This window comes from Nelumbo nucifera, chromosome 2 (assembly GCF_055504915.1).
Source record: "Nelumbo nucifera cultivar China Antique chromosome 2, China Antique-T2T, whole genome shotgun sequence".
In the NCBI taxonomy this organism is placed as follows: Eukaryota; Viridiplantae; Streptophyta; class Magnoliopsida; order Proteales; family Nelumbonaceae; genus Nelumbo; species Nelumbo nucifera.
Window position 1 is genome coordinate 3,536,503 of NC_142650.1, and position 19,396 is coordinate 3,555,898.

General features: G+C 39.2%; 1 protein-coding gene across 5 annotated transcripts; it reads right to left on the minus strand.

The window, feature by feature from the left end:
- Positions 1-643: 643 nt before the first annotated feature.
- On the minus strand, positions 644-19,378 carry LOC104594587 (THO complex subunit 4A-like). Of its 5 annotated transcripts, XR_016081972.1 has the most exons (7): positions 18,987-19,378; positions 18,682-18,837; positions 8,702-8,770; positions 8,437-8,621; positions 1,806-1,900; positions 1,023-1,607; positions 644-737 (listed from the first exon to the last, which is right to left on the minus strand). XR_016081972.1 is itself a non-coding variant. In XM_088897012.1 (6 exons), the coding sequence occupies exons 1-6, from the start codon at positions 19,146-19,148 to the stop codon at positions 1,516-1,518; spliced, it is 759 nt and encodes a 252-aa protein (XP_088753138.1). In that variant the 5' UTR covers positions 19,149-19,378; the 3' UTR covers positions 644-1,515. The 5 variants fall into 5 exon arrangements, 3 of the variants coding, with proteins under 3 accessions (XP_088753138.1, XP_010253243.1, XP_010253244.1); XR_734749.3 differs by lacking the exon at positions 1,806-1,900 and having other exon boundaries at positions 18,987-19,375; XM_088897012.1 differs by having other exon boundaries at positions 644-1,607.
- Positions 19,379-19,396: the final 18 nt, after the last annotated feature.

Genomic DNA, 19,396 nt, shown 5'->3' on the forward strand with positions numbered 1-19,396 from the left:
CTATTATAAAATTTGTATACATTTTCAAAACATAGGTGTAAAAAACAAAGCACAGGTGGTTATTGACAGGTCTAAAAAAGTGGGATCGAAGCTTGGTCCAAGATTTTCTTAATACTTTAAATTCATGGTTTGAATTCAAAGTGGTTGCCCTTGCCCTGTCAGGCTGTGAACAAGTTACTTGGATAATTGGACTACCTAGTAATTATTTGAAGGAAAGAAATGGTCAATTGAGATGGTTATTTATAAAATTACTGTGATGCCATGGTGCCCTGCTGCTTAACGTGCAGGGAATATAATTTTGATTGAAGGAAATTGTGGGAGAAGGCTGTTTATTATGATGGAAGCTAGAAATTTTCATAATGTTGAGACCGAGTTTGATTCCTTAGATGCCATTCACTGCGGGATTCCAAAACAGCCCAGCTGTTTTTTACCAACAGCTAAAGTTTTTCCCTCGTTAACATATTGTGATACTCTGAAGTCTGAACCATGATTAAAAATACTTGTTTTTCTAAATTTCAATCGCTTCTACATTAATTATTTTAGCATTTGGTCAAATTTTCAATACTTCTCGAGTGCGTCATGTCACAATCGCATAAAGCATAAAATGTTAAAAATACGACCAGAAATGAGTGATATCGATATATTTCTTCCATGTTATGACCAGTAATATTCACCATTCCGCATGAGTTCACAAACGCTATGAAATCATTCAGTGTTCCAAAAAGCTCGACATTCATCTGCGAGGAGTGTTTCATCGCCAGACGCCCCATACCAATACAACAAAAAAAAAATCAGAAAAATCCTTTCACGTCGATGTGAAATCTCCATAACATGCTTTCCCAAGAATCCCAGAACTAGCATGTAAAGGAGATTGTACACCCACCGATCTATAAACTACCAAAATTCAACAAACTGCCTCATTTACAGAGCACCAAAAAAAACTGCCAAAGATTTTAACAGTTACAAGATGTTATCAGATAATTTAAAAGGAAATCATAAATCTACTTTCAACGACATCTTACCTTCTTAAATCGTAGACAGCGAGCAACTCCAAACATAATACAAGTTCTGAAGCTCTGGCTTCACTTCGATTCCCATGATTGCAGCTGGCTCTTGTTATTTGCTTCTATCACCTGAAGAGCGAAGCAGTTCCAACTCCATGTACCCCGGATGTAGAAACAAGTAAACGAATTAAAGCAGTAGCAAATGAAACAAAGGGAAATCACAGTACACTCTGCAGCCGTCCATTAACCCATGTACCATGTCAAAATCAAAGGAGCAACTAACAATAAAGGGCCAAGCTCCATAAACCAGACACAAGCAGTTTTCCACGTGTTTTCTTCCTTGAGGGAGTAGCACGTTGATAAAATACACATACGTCAGGAACGCATTTATCAAGCATGACAATGGCATAGCAGAAGACTTATGAAGCCACAGGAATAGTAGTTTGACTTCAGTTTATTTGCATTGCTTCTGAATGGTACTTCTCCAAATCAGCATCAAGATCTTCTGCAGTTATCTGCTCAGCACGGCCTCTTCCCCGTCCACGGCCCCTCCCAAATCCACGGCCCCGTGGCCGTCCAATAGCACCACCCCTTCCTTGTCCACTTTTCAATCAAACACATAAAGCACAACAATCAGAAATATGAAGATGCTAATGCTACTAGAAAATCAACCATACCGAAGATGAAGTAAAAAAATAATAAAAATACAAACAAACAAGAGCAAATACCCTGAGATGCAGAATAGAGTAGCGACAAGCTAATTGACTACAAAAAATTTACCGGTTAAAATATGCTAATTACATGTCAACTTTCTTGTCAGTACTTTCTGATCTTTCTCATGGCCAACTATGGACCACACTCGATGCAGAGACATCAATGAAGAGGGATATTTGAACCTTAATACAAAAAAGTGAAAGGTTGTAAATTTGATAGGCAGACAGAATTAGCATAATGATACAACAGCTAACAAGCTGCTACTCTGAACCTTCAAGGGTGAAATACTGTTAGAAATAAAAAACGAATGCAAGGTTAATATGCCTACCAAGAGACCGTTAAACCATTATTTGAATACTGAATTAACCTCTACACATAAACCAAAAGGCTCCATAGAGTATATGGGTTCAAGTTTGAGAGCAAAACAACACGTAACCGGAACTTTTTCTTCAACAAGACCACTTTTTTTTATCAGTCAACACCACCACTTTATTTAAATTCATGAAGTAAAAATTCCACCAGAGTTTTTTTCCTCAACAAGGGAAAGAAAATGCATGGAGCTCTAAAATGGTGAGAGGTCAAAAGATCTCATAGCTGCTTTGCCCAAGAAAGCAAAGAATGGTGCGCTCCCCGAAACAGTAAGAATAAGGATTAGAGAAGAAAAACAGTATGGAAGTTTCAACATGAAAAATTAGAAGTAATGCAGCCAATGAGTTGTGCATTCAAATATACGGACTAAGACTCGTCTCACAATGGGGTTGGTTACAATAAACAGGAAACTTGAATTGACCTCTGTTTTAAAAGCGCAAGATGCAAAATAGACGCAAGGACCAATTTGAGCCCGAGGCAAAAGACAAGGCACGTGCCTTTTTAAAGCAAGGTGCAAAATTACAAAAAAAAAGGCTAGAAGAACAAAAAATGTCAGAAAATTAAAAGAATTCAAAAAAATGCTAAACAATGCAAAAAATGAAAAAAAATATTAAACACAATATTAAAAAAAATATAAACTTAAATTTTGAATAAATGTTTTAAATAACCTATTATCTAAAATTAAAATACATAAACATAACATGCAAAGCATATTCAAATCAAAATTTATAAATAAAATCAAACATATAAAACATTTTCAAGCATGTAAAACCCACAATCTCTTTTTTTTCCTTAATTGCATTGCTTCAAGTAGTTAATGTGATGTAAAACATATTGCATTCTTGATTCTATGAGTCGCCTTTGTACCACGCCCCTCGAGGCAAGCCCGAACAAGTCTATGTTAGGGCCTGAAATTCTTATTTCTCACATAAAAAATAATGATTTTATAACTTCCATTGCCTTTTAAGAATATATTTTATTCCAATGAATGAATGAACACCATTAGCAAAGACATTGCATGTCTAATGGAGGGTTCCAACTACACCCAAAAAGGGAAAAGGCTCACTCCCAAATAGACTTTGCAAATTGGCAAGACACCAGTAAGTGGAAACCAGTCTCCCTCTCCGCTTTGCAAAGAACACACCAATGAGGTGACAAGCAAGTATTGGGTCTCTTCTTTTGGATCACCAGTGTTGATTCTTTCCAAATAGACTTCCCAACAAAAACTACTAACCCTGGGAGGAATTGGGCTGCACCAAACCTCATTGACGGGGAAAGGGGGGGTAACAAGACTGGTGGATTGGCTTAAGACTTTAAAGAATGAAGCACAAGAAAAAGAGCCAGTGGGGGTAGGGGTCCAAATTCTAGAGTCCACCTTAGTGGGGTCTAGGAAGACATTATCAAGAAGTTCAAGGAGACTCGAAATACTGTCAAGGTCTGAGTCCCTCACAGCCCTTCTCAGACCCAAGTTCCACCCAGGCCCAGAACTAGAAGAGGAAGGGGTGATGAAAGAACATATTGGCTCATTTTTAAAATCAGATAGAGCATACAAAAAAGGAAACTGGTCTTTTAGAGGTGCAATCCCCACCCAAGTTTGTTCCCAAAATTTTATGGAGTTACCTGAATTCAAATCATACCTGATAAGAGGGGTGAAAACTGGTAGCAGATCATGAATGGCTTTCAAAGGATAAGTGCTTGTGGTCCTAGCTCTGATTCCAACATCCCATCCATTTTGCTCCAGCCCATGTATGCTTGCCACTATTCTAGCCCAAAGCTTTTCCTGCTCCAATGGAAATTTCCACAACCACTTCCCCAAAAGAGCCATATTCCTTTTTCTAATGTTCTCGAGCCGCAAACCACCACAGTTGTGTTATTCTTTCTCCTCTTAAACCAAAATACATAAATACCCCTCTATATAGTTGTTTAGAGCTGTTAGGGGTATTTCTATAAAAAAAAGCCCCAAAAAGCTGAAACTAGCCATTGGGGACCCCCCCAACGACTAGTTCAACGGGCAGGCCAAGCGTGGCCCATGTGCTGTGCTGGCCCGTGGAAGTGGAACCCCAGGCCCAACACGGCTCGAACCATTGTATCAGGCTAGGCACAGCCGTCGTGCTGTGCCATGCCAGGCCAATCTAAATTTGGGTCAAGTTGTACCACTTGCTGGCGACACGACCCAATTTACACCTCTAGGTTTGATGGTTGTGTAGGTAACAAAGTGTTTTTCTAAGAAGATGTTTGGTTTGGCAATGGCTCTCTAAGAAGATGTACATGGTAATAAAAATTCTTGGGTTTGGGACTAAGGACTAAGGAGAGGGTTAAGGGACTTTGAAATGGGGTTGGTAGATGAATTTATATCCCTTCTTAGTACAATGCTCTTGAATCATTCTTGTTTGGACTGCAGAATTTGGTCGGTGTCCTCTTTCGGCTCTTCTACTTGTGCTTCCTTTTTCACTGCCCTCCTTCAGTCCTCTAACATGGGAGGATCCTTTCCAACAAAAATAGTTCGGTGTAACCCTATACCCCCCAAAATAAGGGCTTTTTTGTTGGGAGGTGGTGCTCCAGAAAATCAACACTTAGAACAAGCTACAAAGAAGGCCAAAGTGCTGCATCTACCCTCATGTCTGTTGTCTTTCCTTAGGCTGTGGCGAGACAATAACACATTATTATCTTGTCTTTTTGCTTCTTTTGTTTGGAATTAGTTTTCTTCTCTCTTTGGTTCTAGGTGGACCCCTCCTTCAGATGTGGTAGGCCTTTTTAACCCAAGTTTTTTCAAACTACCAAAGAAAAGGGGTGGGGCAATGTGGAGAGCCACATAAGCATCTATACTTTAGTCAATTTGGGAAGACAAGAATAATAGAACCTTCCTTCCGAGGATTAGAGAGATCTAAGGAGCAAGTCATCGATACCATGCTTATGTAGATCATACATAGACTGAAATCAATAGAGTTATTCAAAGATAGAGGGTGGTCAAAGAGAGATCTAAGGAGCAAGTCATCGATACCATGCTTATGTAGGACATTTTTAGAGGGTGGTCAGTAGTGGCAAGTTCTTCAACCATAAAGAATATGGTACAGGTTTAATGGTTACCTTCAACACAACAAAGGGTAAAAGTGAATTTTGGTGGAAGCTCTTTGGGCAACCCGGGTCCCTCTGGAGTTGGGGGGAGCATTCAGAAGTAGAAGGGCAGGTTGATAGCACTATACTCTGGCCCAATGGGTATGGGATATTCATTAAGAGCTGATATTATGGCTTTCAAGGTTTGAGACTGGTCAAGCAATGAGAACTTCAAAATTTGAGGTGGAGAGAGACTCTAAACTGTTAATAGGACAGCTGCAGACAAAAAGCTTGGGGTTTGGAATTTTAAATAGCAAATAGGCAGATTATCTGCTTAGCAAGGGCAGCTGGAGTGCTTTTCAGTTGGACAAGGAGATCAGCCAATGGTTTGGCTGATGCTTTGCCAAAGCAGGGGGACCTTTAGGAAGAATTTGTTTTGGACTGTATTGTAAACCTTGAGATAAAATGTGGGGTCAACACTGTTATTGATTTGACCTGCACTGGTTTCAGTCCTAGAATGAGAGAAAAAGAATAGAAGCAGGAGAGAAGGAGAGAGAAGAGAAGGAAGAGTTAAGAGAGTAAACCGCTGGTTCAATCTAGAGAGAATTCAAATCTTATCTCTCTAGTCGACCAGGCTGTATTTATATGTTTCTAATATGAAATACAATGACAGTTGTGCCCCTAATAAAGTATGGGACGTAACACTTAAAGTGAGACATAAAAGGCATAACAATAAGGATCAATTCAATCATAGGGCTGCAAACAGATCAAATCAGATTCAACTTGGATTAAATTAAATCTTATACATCACATTTAGGGAAGACATAAAATGGATTTGAATATTGAATATCATCAATAACTTAAACTAAAAAAGACCAGAATTCCATATATTATTAGTAAAATGAACTAAAAATGGCATTGATGTTGTATACCATGAATGAATTGACTGGAAAATAACTTCTGAGGCTTGAATCTATGAATCTTCAGTAGGTATACAATATTTTCTAATCGTTAATATTAAACACTGAAATCAACTTTAACAGGCACATTGATTTTATGCAGATATAAGCATATACATTTAAATATTACCAGTTTGGATCATAATGGATCAATTCATATTGATCCCATTATAAACGGGTTGAACTTGGGTCACCATAATCAGACATGGATTTGGATTTAAATTTGGAAAAAGGAATACCATTTGCACCCCCACCACCAAAATGCAAAGAGACTACGATAACTCCACTCCAACTAGAATTTCATCTAATGAGTTGGCTAATCCTTCGACCCATCTGAAAGAGATGTTACATGCAGACAGCAAATTATTGTGCATCCCTTGACTGAAATCAGATTAGCTGAATTTGATAGCTGTTTTACACCAAGGTTTAACATGTCACTGTCAGTGGAAATGTCAGTCATCCAAAGCACGTTTGGCAGATGTGCGTATGCCAAACATGCTTCGGGCTGCTCAGATCTTCATGCAAAAGCTCAATGGAGGGTGCATTTGCCCTTTATATTTAACATTTGAAAGTCAACAAGGTATTTCACTTGGTGAAGAATGACATGAAATCAGAAGAAAAAAATTCTGCTTCTCAGGGTAAAATAGGTATTTTGAAAAAACAAAAAATAATGCATCGGTTAAACATTTTTCATCTGGTCAGTGACAGAAGGGATGTGTGTGTTGAATTTCCCAAAAGTTCAGGGTAGGTTTTTGTTAAAGTAAAACTTTTGAGGGGAGATTTTTATGATTGTCAGAAATTATTATCTTGTTCCAAATCATTAAACAACATTAAAAAACTAAGGTTATAGACAAAATAATGTGTTATGAAATTGTCCTGTAAACTTTTAACAACGAAAACTACATGATAGAATTAAGTTCAGGCAAAATTCAAACTCATAGAAAATGCAAATGATTCCAATATATTAATCAAATAACCTATTACACAAACAAAAACTAACATTTAACTTCCATGATTGAAAAGAGTATCAAGCAAGGTTTGAAATTTCATCATGTATCGGCCAAAACGTATCATACCGATGGGTCACCGACAGAGTAGATAATGGAGCTTTGGGGGTTTGGCGTATTTCAGGAGGTAAAACCTACCCCCTGACCTATTTTTAAAGAAAACTAAAAAAACTGGGTGCAAGGTTTGAAGTACATGTACACGTGTCCCTTGAATCGTATCAGGGTATGTTGATGCTTTAAACCTTGCTATCGAGTTAGCTAAAAGAGGTAATCATGTCCATTAGGTAGGCAATAACATTGTTACTCCACATATCTGCAATATTGTCACCAACTTGTGTTATAATACCATCTCTTAAAATCAACATAGTGCCAATGTGTTTACTAGTGCCAATGGAGCAAAATGATCAGTAACACGGCTTGTAAAACAGCTATCAAATTCAGTTAATTCATTCCCTCCTTAGGTGGTGCCAAATTTTCCAGTACCTAATAATACTATTTTTTCACAAGGAAGGAAACTAGAAATCACATCACAGAAGAAAGAAAACAAAATACTCCCCAACAGTCAACTGCAACTTCATCCATCCCACTATATCTGAGAAATCTCCAATCAACTAACTGATCCTTAGTCCTTGTAATGAAGGGAATATCAGAAACCCCTTGGACAAAGTAAGGATAAAAGCATGTAAAATGACAGGACAATTTCATAATGTCAAACAATCACCAATAGAGCTTATTTTAGAATAGAGCATCCATACCTCATAATACAAACTTCCAGTTCAGGAAAGAAAATTCCTTGGAGAAGTTTAATTTCACCCTTTCCAGCTTAACTTCAAAGAAGCCTCAGGGTAAATTATAAAAGCAAAAGTGATTATAGAGCATAGAATGCAGAATTTATAGGAATGGGATCCTTCTTTTTTTGATAGGCATTATCTTATTACTCCATATAGGGATGATGCCAATACTCAAACATATTTATTTATGAGTCACCTGAGACCTGAGTTAAGAATGCTGAGCTGTTTAAGATGAGCTACATTAGAATATCACTTCAAATCATAAAAAAGAATAAAAAAAAACTGTAACTGAACATAGTAATCACCCAACAACAAATACAGTAAGATTCATCTCAATATTCTCAGAAGTACTTGGCAAATGCCACAAAGCAGAACCAAGAAAAGGGCTTTTACAAGAGTATAATTTATGAAAAGGAAGTTCTAAGATATATTCGAGACATTTCTCAAGGCATGAGCATTATGAAAGCAGATCTGAGAGTTACAAGCATGAGCTAAGTGGATCCATAACTCTAGACCCAGGATAACTAAAAGGGCATACCTTCTGGGAACGCTGTTTGGATTTCCAAATTTGCCATTTGTAGCTGCTGGAGCAACAGCTGGAGTTGTAACATTTGTTCCCACAATCTCTATTTTCATTGGCTTCCCATCAAGCTGAACATTGTTGTATCTCTTCACAGCAGCAAGAGCATCAGCTCGCCGTGAAAATACAACCTCTGCTGTCCCCTAAGAGAGAGAATCATTTTTAATAATGGCTTAACATAAAGATTTACTAAAAGCAGAAAATACCAAATTTGAGAAGATACCTTTGATCTTCCACTCCTATCATAATGGATTGTATATCGCTTCAGGTCACCGACCTCTGAAAAGAGCTCCTGTACAGTGTAAAATTCATATTAAAAACAACATATACATGCAGTACATAACTACTACCATTAAGCATGGAAAAGCACTGCAAAAAGCAGAGCATTACCATCAGCAAATGTCTAAAAATGCGAAGAACTGAGAGCAACGGGACCTTTATATCTGTGTGATACATGTGGTCCAAGCCAACCTCATGGTTACCAATTTTTATGAAAAAGCATCAGATAACTTTAGGACGAGAATACAAATATGCATAAGGGTAGTATACTTTTCGTGTAAGAAAAGTATAAAGAGTAAATGACCGGATAAAGGAATTGTGAATACTTCCATGTAAGAAAAGTACGCTTTCATGTTGCATTCTTATGAATCATTTAAACTATAGATGTTAAAATAAATACCTGAAAACCGCAATTCAATAAGTTAAACCATAATTGCTAGTAAATGTATACATACAACATACACGCAGAAGAGGCATTTCAAGGTGTGCGTATACTTTCTGGAATGAACTTAAGGGTGCCAAATTACCCACATATTGAACATACTCAAGCCCCAATTAATAGTCTTTTCTTGAATATGAGCAAAAATGGTTCCAACTCAGGCCCACAGATTAAAGACCCATTCAGAATCAGGTCTATGGATCTGGTTAGTGAATACCTTACAAACATTTAAATATGTAAACCTTGAAACTTATAGAGCAGAAGAGAGTTAAGTTAATCCACTAGTTTTCAGTTTAATAATTGACTATACGTTCGATGAAATTTAGATTCTAGTATTCCAGAAAAGACATGGATCCAATATAAATGGACCGGGAACCTTTTTTGGATGACAATAAGAGAATTTTTTAGGTTGTGTTTGGTGTAAAAGAAAAGGTAGGGAAAGAAAGGGAAATATAGGGAAACTTAACAAACCTTGTATAGGTTTCCTTTCATTTCCTTTCCTTTCCTTTCCCTACCTTTTCTTTCGAACCAAACACAGTCTTAAGCTTAAGGGAAGAAAAAAAGATACAAGAGGCTTAAGTACCCAGACAAGAAAAGGGTGAGTTTCAAGATCATCACAAATATACAAGACCACCCAAATACAGCCCCAAGAAAACCTCAAACCCAAAAAAAGAGCTCCAGCAATATCTGTCAATTCAATTTGCCTGGAAAACAACACATCATCCCATGGTAGCCTATTAAATACAATAATAGCCATAAAGCCCCAGGAAAAAAAATAACTACACTGCACTAGTGCACTCTCCCAAGTGGAACGCGAGAACACTAAACAACAGCTGGGAACTTGAGTTTTTACCTCTCTGCTTCTACTTCCTCTATGTGTTTCTTCAAACCTCTTGCTGCCTTCTGTGAAACATTGCCCATCATAGCCAGTTCTTCGATATCCTTTTTCTTACACTTCCCTCTAACTGCTGCAGGATCATATGACTCAAAACCATTAGTACAGCTCCTAGAGATCACTGAATCCTCCTTCCTCAAAGCCTCTTGATGTGGCTCATATGACATTGGGATTTATTGTGGCCTCCCTCTAGCTTGGTCTTCTTCCAGAAATTCAAAAGCAGCTGGACCTCTCATATTAACAATCTAACACACCTCATCCATCACTACCTCCTCTTCACCCCCCCCCAATCAGCACTATTCAAGATGAGATCACTTCCTGAGGTGTCAAGATCAGTTTTCAAGCCTTCCACCTTCAACAATGACAACAGCTACATACTACATTTCTCCCTACAATTGTAGGCTCCATTCAAACCATCAATATTATCCAAGCAAGCTTGGACTCCAATCATATCTTCCATTGTTCCACACTTGGCAGTTGGCACTTGTTAACAGGAAAAGCAACAAATATCCAATACGCTCGACCTCAGAACTAGATACACCCTTCCATCAATCAATGCACCACCACCCTGAAAAGAACGCCCATGGCTCAAAACCTCAAACTTAGCTCATCAGCATGCTTTCACTTTGGAAGCTTGATCATCCTTCTGCTACTTCCATCAATGGCAAGCAAAAGAACCACATCGACCCTAATTCATTAGCAATATGGCCTTCTTTTGTATACCCAAAGTGAGACTTTCTATATGCCAAAAATGCCCACTGAGGTTACTCTCATGTGTGAGATGGACATTGTCTAATCACAACCTTCAAATAATCCCAGATCACATCACCAAGGGACAAGCCCCAGTGGTCCAAACCCACCCCATCAAAAGACTGGGTCTAGACCAGTTCCTCAAACCTCGGTTGACCAGAACCTCTTGATCCATCCCTCCAAACCAATATAATCTTGAGGTATGAACTTTGGATACTTCTAGACTTCAATGTCAATTTTAACTTTAAATCATATCCCCTTCCTTAGCACCTCAACACCTGATGCTATGCATCTACTCATTTGCCCCTAGCTCCCCACCAGAACCACCCTAAGGGTTCACCAAAGACCACCACCAGACATAAGGAACACCTTCCAAGGAAGCTCCTTCCAACTTAAGCATCACTATGCTCGACCCATGATTACTAACTACAGCTCTGCTACAACCCTTGCCAACCTCAACGTGATTCTCCTACTCCTATCAGTGCAGATGAGTGAATGCTTCCACCAGCCCCCCATCTGCTGCCGCACAGAAAGCACCACCTGCAGGTAGCCACCCAACAGGAACAAACCATCCCCTTCCTCCTCTAGTCTGAGAGTGAAGCTCAGCCAATAACCACTAATCCCATCATCCTGGTGATAAACCAAACTAAATTTGCCCAAATTAATGTACTTAACAAATCCACCTTCCTCAAACTACCAATAACCACTAATCCCATTATCCCGGTGATAAACCAAACTGAATTTCCCCAAATTAATATACTTAACAAATCCACCTTCCTCAAACTACATTCTCTTAACCCCAAATCAGTATAGCCTTGTACGAAGCACTCAATAGCACCCCATAAACTGAGATTCACCATTGGGCAAAGCTTCTAACTTTGACTAAGCCCACCCAAGTAATCCATCTGAGAATGTGCAAGTTCCATTTATTTAACATATTTTTTCCTAATTTGAGAACTTCTAATGCAGAAGCTGCTGAGGCAAACACAAACAGATCGACCTCCCCACAAAATTCTTTAACGTCTAGAACTCTAGTAGAAACCCACATATCTACTGCTGCAATGTCAGGGTAGTCTTCTTTAAATTTTCCAACCAGACAACACTGGAGAAGACCTTCTCTTCATACAACACCATTTTTGTCAACTACTCGATTAAGAAAACAAACCACTTTAACAAAAGCAAATCCTTCTTCAAATAAGCCAACATCCACAGTGCTCAATAAACCCATTGTTTCCTTAGCTGTTTGGTGAACCAAATGGGTAGCACAGAATGGATATAATACTTCCCAAAGAAGGTAGAATGTTTAATATAGTCACTTGTTACAGGATGGATGTATACTTCCTAGAGAAGGCAGAAATGCTTCAGATAGTCACTCCATGGGAATCTTTAAGTGTTTTCCTTGATCCTCGCTTTAAGGTGAGCATCAAGAAATAAAGCTTTGTGTGCTTCTAAAACACTGCTATCAACAATAGAGGATATTAGTGAAATAAATTGACTTAATCTAAATACCAAGAACAGTGCTTTAGATGATTGCAATGGTAGAAGACACAAACATGTCATTTAATGCATTTTCATCCTCCAAAAAATAAAGATTTATAAAGACATGCTTACAGCATCAAAATGCAGCTACATATCTCTTGACAATAAATCCGATTGAAATATGAGAAAGTAGAGAAGAGAAGGAAAGAAGAGAGAAAGGAAGAAGAAAATGTTTGGAGCAATAGAACAGTGCTAGCGGCACCAGCTTTTATTATATTGTATAGGGCGGCAGAAATAAGAAGGGAAAAGACCCTTGTGCCCCTGCTATAAGTGAGTACAATAACAGAAATAACAGAAATAAAAAACGCTTTAACTAGCCAAACAGACCCTAACACAAATAACTAAATTATTTCAACACTCCCCCTCAAGTTGGAGCATAGATGTCAATCATGCCTAATTTGTCACACAAATCATTGTGCCGCACATGATGAAGACCTTTGGTGAAGATATCTGCAAGTTGTTCTTCTGAGCTGACATATGGAGTACACACTTATCCATTAACAAGTTTCTCTCTAATAAAATGTTTGTCCACTTCAATGTGTTTCGTCCTACCATGCTGGATTGGATTAGCAGCAATATTGATGGCAGCTTTATTGTCACATTAGAGTGACATAGGATTGCTCACTACAAAACCCAGTTCACCTAACAGATTTCTTATCCACATGATTTCAGCAACCCCATGAGACATCGCTCTATATTCTGCTTCAGCACTAGATCTAGCCACCACACTTTGTTTTTTACTTCTCCATGTGACCAGGTTTTCTCCTGCAAAGGCACAATACCCACTAGTAGACTTTCGCTCATCGACTACTCCAGCCCAATCAGCATCAGTATATACTTCCACCTTTAAGTGACCATGTTTCTGGAACAACAAACCAGCTCTGAGAAACTTCTTGAGGTATCTAAGGATCCTCTCTGCAGCTTCAAAGTGAGTTGTCCTAGGATTGTGCATGAATTGACTAAGAACACCCACTTCATAAGCAATATCAGGCATGATCATAGACAAATACAAGAATCTCCCTACGAGTCTCTGGAACTTCTTCACATCTTTCAAAAACTCCCCCTAACTGTCACCCAACTGATGATTAGATTCAATTGGTGAGTCAATTGGTTTTACCCCCAACTTGCCTATATCTTCTAGTAGATCTAGTACATATTTCCGTTGGGAAATAAAGATGCCCTTGTGAGAGCAGGCAACTTCAATTCCAAGGAAATAACGTAAGGGGCCTAGATCTTTCACCTCAAATTGAGTGGCTAAGAATGTTTTTAGTCCCCGTATTTCAGCCTCCCAATCTCCTGTGATCACTATGTCATCCACATACACAATAAGAGCTGCAATTTTCCCTTCACCACTTTTAACAAATAGAGTGTGATCTAACTGGCATTGTTTGAACCCCATCTGTTGAACTGCTAAATGGAACTTACTAAACCAAGCCCGGGGTGATTGTTTCAACCCATATAAAGATTTTTTTAACCGGCACACCTTTTGTTCACTGCCTTTGGCACAAAAACCTAGAGGTTGGATCATGTACACTTCCTTTTCCAAGTCACCATTCAAGAAAGCATTTTTGATGTCCAATTGGTGAAGTTCCCAGTCAAGATTTGCTGGCAATAAAAGAAGGATCATGATAAAATTCATCTTGGCTACTGGAGAAAAAGTCTTTGCATAATCCACTCCATATACCTATGTAAAACCTCCTGCTACCAGTCTAGCCTTGTACCTTTCAACAATTCCATCAGCCTTGTGTTTCACTGTGAACACCCACTGGTTCCTTCCCTTCAGGAAAGTCCACCAACTTCCAAGTGCCATTTTTGTATAATGCATCAATTTCTTCCTGCATTGCATCTGTCCATTCAGGTTTAGATAAAACTTCTGCCACATTCTTAGGAACCGGGACATTGTCCACAGAAGAGAGGAATGCACGGAATGAAGGTGAAACTTGATCATAGGACACAAAATTAGAGATAGGATGATTAGTGGTACAAGATCTAACACCCTTTCTCTTAGCAATAGGAATATCAAAATCATTTATGACTAGGGAATCAACGTTGAGAGGAACAGGCATATCAATAGGAGCAAGTGTACTTGGCTGATGAGACGGATCTGCCTCTGGTGAATCCAATGATGCTGGTTGCATAGTGTCAAGTTCCACGGCTCTTGAACTCTGTTGGTTTTTATGGCGACGATGAAAGACACGGAATGGAGGAGGATCAGGTAAAGGAGGTAGTTGAGTTTGAACCGCCTATTTCTCCTCAACCCTACTCTCCCCCCCGAGGAGAAACCGAGAAGAAAGGTTGATTTTCAAAGAATGATACATCAATGGAGACATAGTACTTGCGAGAGGTAGGATCATAGCAGCAATACCCCTTCTGAGATAAAGGGTAACCAAGGAAAACACAAGGAATAGCCCGAGGATCAAGCTTACCTCAAGTAGGGGACAAGTTATGGACAAAGCAACGACACCTAAAACACGCATCGGAATGGTGGACAACAGAGCTGTAGGAAACAGAAGCTGATGTGGGGCCTTATACTCTGGTAACCGAGATGGCATACGGTTGATGATGTATGTAGCACACAAAACTGCATCCATCAAAAAACGTTTTGGCACATTCTCAGACGACATGGTAAGCACAAGATTTTTTTATCTAAACTCTCAACTTAGGATCCCTCCTTATATCGACAAAAGATCCACACACAACAATTCAGTTCTGGACTTGATCTGAGCACAAAAAAAAACAGCACCAACTTCCAAAGAAGAACTATGACGAGACTGATTTTCACCACAACATTAATCAATAATGTGTAAGTTCCACCACAACATTAATCAATAAGAGAAATCCTCACACACATGAAATCAGACTAACGAGCAGAGAAAACAAGTCATCTACGACCTACAGTCACCTTTTCATAGGTACAGGATCACACGATCCAACAAATAAAAAATATAACCCTCACAAAAGTCTTCCGACATTCAGTGGTTTGGATTCATTTGCTCTCTGCATGGTACACGACCAAGGAAAGAAATAAAAGAAGAAAGAAAACTTTAGGGTTGTACCAGTTGTAGATCTAATTTGATCAGCCCAGATTCAGTCCTCTGTTCCGCCCAAATTCAGCAACTTGAAGAGAAAAAACTTGGTAGCCCAGATTCAACAGCCTTGCTTTGATACCATCTTGACAATAAATCCGATTGAAATATGAGGAAGTAGAGAAGAGAAGGAAAGAAGAGAGAAAGGAGAAGGAAGAAAGGAAGAAGAAAAGGTTTGGAGCAATAGAACAGTGCTGGCGGCGCCAGCTTTTATTATATTATATAGGGCGGCAGGAAATAAGAAGGGAAAAGACCCTTGTGCCCCTACTGTAAGTGAGTACAATAACAGAAATAATAGAAATAAAAAACGCGTTAACTAGCCAAACAAACCCTAACACAAATAACTAAATTATTTCAACAATATCCATTTTAGGACATGCTAAGAACAAACAACATTCAAAATTTAGCTAGCACAAGCTCTCAAAAATAAATATTGTAAAATGGCATGGTGACTCAAGAAAAAATAAAATAAGAGGCATATAACCATAAAAAGAACATATGCTTCATGCAAGGGTAAGGTAGGGAGAATAATTGAATAAACCATGGACCACTAATTCCAAGATTTTTACCAACAAGAAGCTTATTAAAATAAATAGAATAGCTGAGACACTGAGGCACAAACAAGCTGCAGTTGTTTAAATGCATAAACTCTCACTAGCAACTTATTCCTAAAGAATAACTACCTAAGCACTATAGCATTTGCTTCTACATGATGTCCACCATTCTTCACTCCCGATAAAACATGATTCCAATACTTGGGTCTTCCTCTAGAGGGCCAAATGCACCTCCACTTCGATCTGGGATCCTGTGATTGAGAGAATGGACAAGAAGCTGGCTAATACCTCTCAGCTGGGGGTAGAGTGACTCTTTTAAAGAGTACCCTTCCGAATCTTCCTACCTACTTTCTCTCTTTCTCTCTCCCATCCCATCCAAGGTGTCCAAGAAATTAGAATCCCTCCAAAGGAACTTCTTGTGGAGGGGTTAGGAGGAAAAGAATATTAATTTAGTAAATTGGGATCAGATCTGTTTGCCCGTTAAAGAGGGTGGGCTAGGAATGAGAAAACTAAAGGTTTTCAACTCGGCCCTCTTAAGCAAGTAGATCTGGAGATTTGGTGTTGAGATGGAAGCATGGTGGAGGTCTTTGATTGCTGCCAGGTATGGGGTGGACTGGGGTAACAGGAGATCTTTGGACCCATTTCAGTCATTGGGATGCTCCTTGTGGAAAGATATTATGAAAGTCTTCCCTATTTTTTCAGATGGTTTGGAGTTTAAAGTGGGTGATGGAAGGAGGCTGAAATTCTGGAAGGACCCCTGGGGCTCAAACTCCCCCTTATCTGAGCTTTTACCTAGCCTCAGCCTTTGTGCCTCCTCCTCTGATGCTTCAGTCTCTGACTATCTAGAGTGGGAAAATGGGTGTGCTGTCTGGTGTCTCCTGTCTTTAGAAGAAATCTCCATGACTGGGAGCTGGTGCAGCTGCTGGAGCCATTACAGTTATTGCAGAATCAGCAGGTTTCTATTGAAGTGGATGAAGAATGGAAGTGGAGATGGGGTTTTCTCAGTTAAATCTATGGCAGATAAACTAAGTCAAGGTGCTACTGTGGGCTTTACCAAGAATCAGATTTTGGGTCTCTACTAGCCCTTCCAAGGCATGCTTTCTAGTTTGGGTGTTGGCTCTTGATAAAGGTCTATCTAGAGCCAACCGGAGCAGGTGAGGGATTCAGATTCCTGAACTGAACTGTGGTTTATGTGTGATGGTTCCTGAAATTGGCGATCACCTATGTATGATTGTATTCATAGCACTTTGTCTGCTAAGTTGTGAGAGCATTTCAGCAATTCTGAAGGCATCAGCTGGGTTGTGCCTCAGTCTGTAAAGGAGGTACTGTGTAGTTGGAAGATTCCAGGGCTGAGCAAGAAAGGGAAGCTGGTCTGGAAAACTATTCCTGCAGTTGTCCTGGTCACCATCTGGACTGAAAGAAATAGTCGCATCATCTGCAACAAGTCTAGAACTCCTGAAGATCTGCTTAAATCTGCTGTCAATAGACTCGCATCCTGGTTATCTGTAACTTCAGATTTTAAAAATGTGAATGTTTTTCAGCTCCTTGAGTCCCACTCCATTTGGGATTTGTAATGTGGTTGCTCACCTAGTGCTTTTCCACTAGGTTGCTGTCTGTAGCCTCTTTTATCAATAAATTTTTTACCTTACCTTCTCAAAAAAAAATATATATATATATCAGATGCCAAAAACAGAACTGAACTCCATTCCCACCCATTTCAGCAGAACCTAAATGGTCATTCCCACTTGGAATTGTTAAATGCAGTAACAAATAATTAGCAGCTTTAAATCAGCTAGTATCAAACTTTTTGGACTGAACAAAAAAATTTGAAATAGTGGAGAACTTTCTTTTAATTACCAAGGCCCTTTACACCAAATCAAGTCCAACATTTAAGTCCCATTTACCACAGTGGAATAGTTGAGTTACAATTGTTCATACCACTTTGCAGAAGAATGAGAATCTTCATTAGGTAGTGAAACCCAAGACTCTGTTTCATCAAGACTTTTTTTTTTATCAAGACTCTCTAATTAGCAGATGATCATGATTGAATTCACTGAAGAACGTCCCCATCTAAAAGGAGCCACTGCCCACCAATAGCTTAGCAGAGATGTAACCTAAATACATGCTAACAATCGGCATCATATAGGACCTCACTTTCTTCAAGCTTTTACTGCCATTTGTCCAGTTGGGGACTTAACAGAATCAATGAGAAAACCGGTCTGTCAAAAAGAGAAAAAGAACAAGAAAACCACTAAACCCGTTCTGAAAATGGATACACTGAAATCCTAAAAGTTGCAATAGTGGCCCACTAAAGGCCTTAGTCTGAAAATGGATACACTGAAATCCTAATATTTAGCTCCTTCAAATGTGCAGAAAATGCTCCATATAAAATCAGTAAACAAGAGAAATTATAATTAATCAACATTTCATCCTTTCTACTTTTTTATTTTGTATGTATATTAGGGGGTTGGGGGCAACCAAATAACTTGTTCGTTTTTTACTTAACTTACTAGGAATGCAAGTGTACAACGATGAAGAAATGAAGCTTGTTTGTCAAATCAAACCCAATGCTAATAAACTAGAGAAACTCATGGAGCTAGAAACGATCAAAAACACCTCTTACTCATAGAGGGGACATAGAATAGACAAAGGATATCTTACCTTAATATCGTCGTTCGATACGCCATAATCTAAGTTGGAAATGTAAAGCTTGGTTCCGGTTTCTATTGCAGACGCTCGGGATGCCTGCGCCGGGTAAGCCGCCGCCTGATCTGTGAACATATCGTGTTGCCACGCCGAATCCGGAGCTTGAACCGACTGCATTTAAAACGATGAATACAAATCAAGACACTTCCCAATAATCATAAAAGAGGCACAAGCACGGACCAAACCCTAACCTCGACCGCCAACCGATGAATCTGAAAAACAAAATTAGGCAGGGACCGAGATTAGGTGCCCTAACTGACCTTTCCCATCGAATAAGGGGTCGTTCGATTAGCACCGCGGTTCGGAGCTCGACGGGCCGGACCGGGACCTGAACCTCTGCCTCTGCCTCTGAAATTACTCCCTCCAGATTTCTTGTTGTTCTTTATCAGGTCATCAAGAGACATGTCCAAAGAACTTGACATCTTCGACAAACCCTAAGAAGAAGGAAAATGATAAAGAATAACCGAAAGACGTAGAATAGGAAAGATGCTTTGAGTTCTGCGGAAAAATTTGATAGAGATCCGATTGTGAATAATATTGGGGTTTCGGGGAACGGAAAGATTTAGGGTTTTGCAGAGGATATGGGGAAAGGTAGAGAAGGGGCAGGAAAAGAAAAGGTCGGGGATAGAAACACAGGAGAGGTTTTTTCCGCAGGTGCTTTATATGTACT

Bases quoted from the DNA above. Each gene is read 5' to 3' on its own strand.
- LOC104594587 (XM_088897012.1), bottom strand. From the start codon at position 19,148: ATGTCAAGTTCTTTGGACATGTCTCTTGATGACCTGATAAAGAACAAC. The intron at 8,771-18,681 runs GTAAGATATCCT...TACACTGTACAG, and splicing joins TATCGAACGACGATATTAAG to GAGCTCTTTTCAGAGGTCGG. The intron at 1,608-1,805 runs GTAATTAGCATA...TTGATTGAAAAG, and splicing joins ACTGACAAGAAAGTTGACAT to TGGACAAGGAAGGGGTGGTG.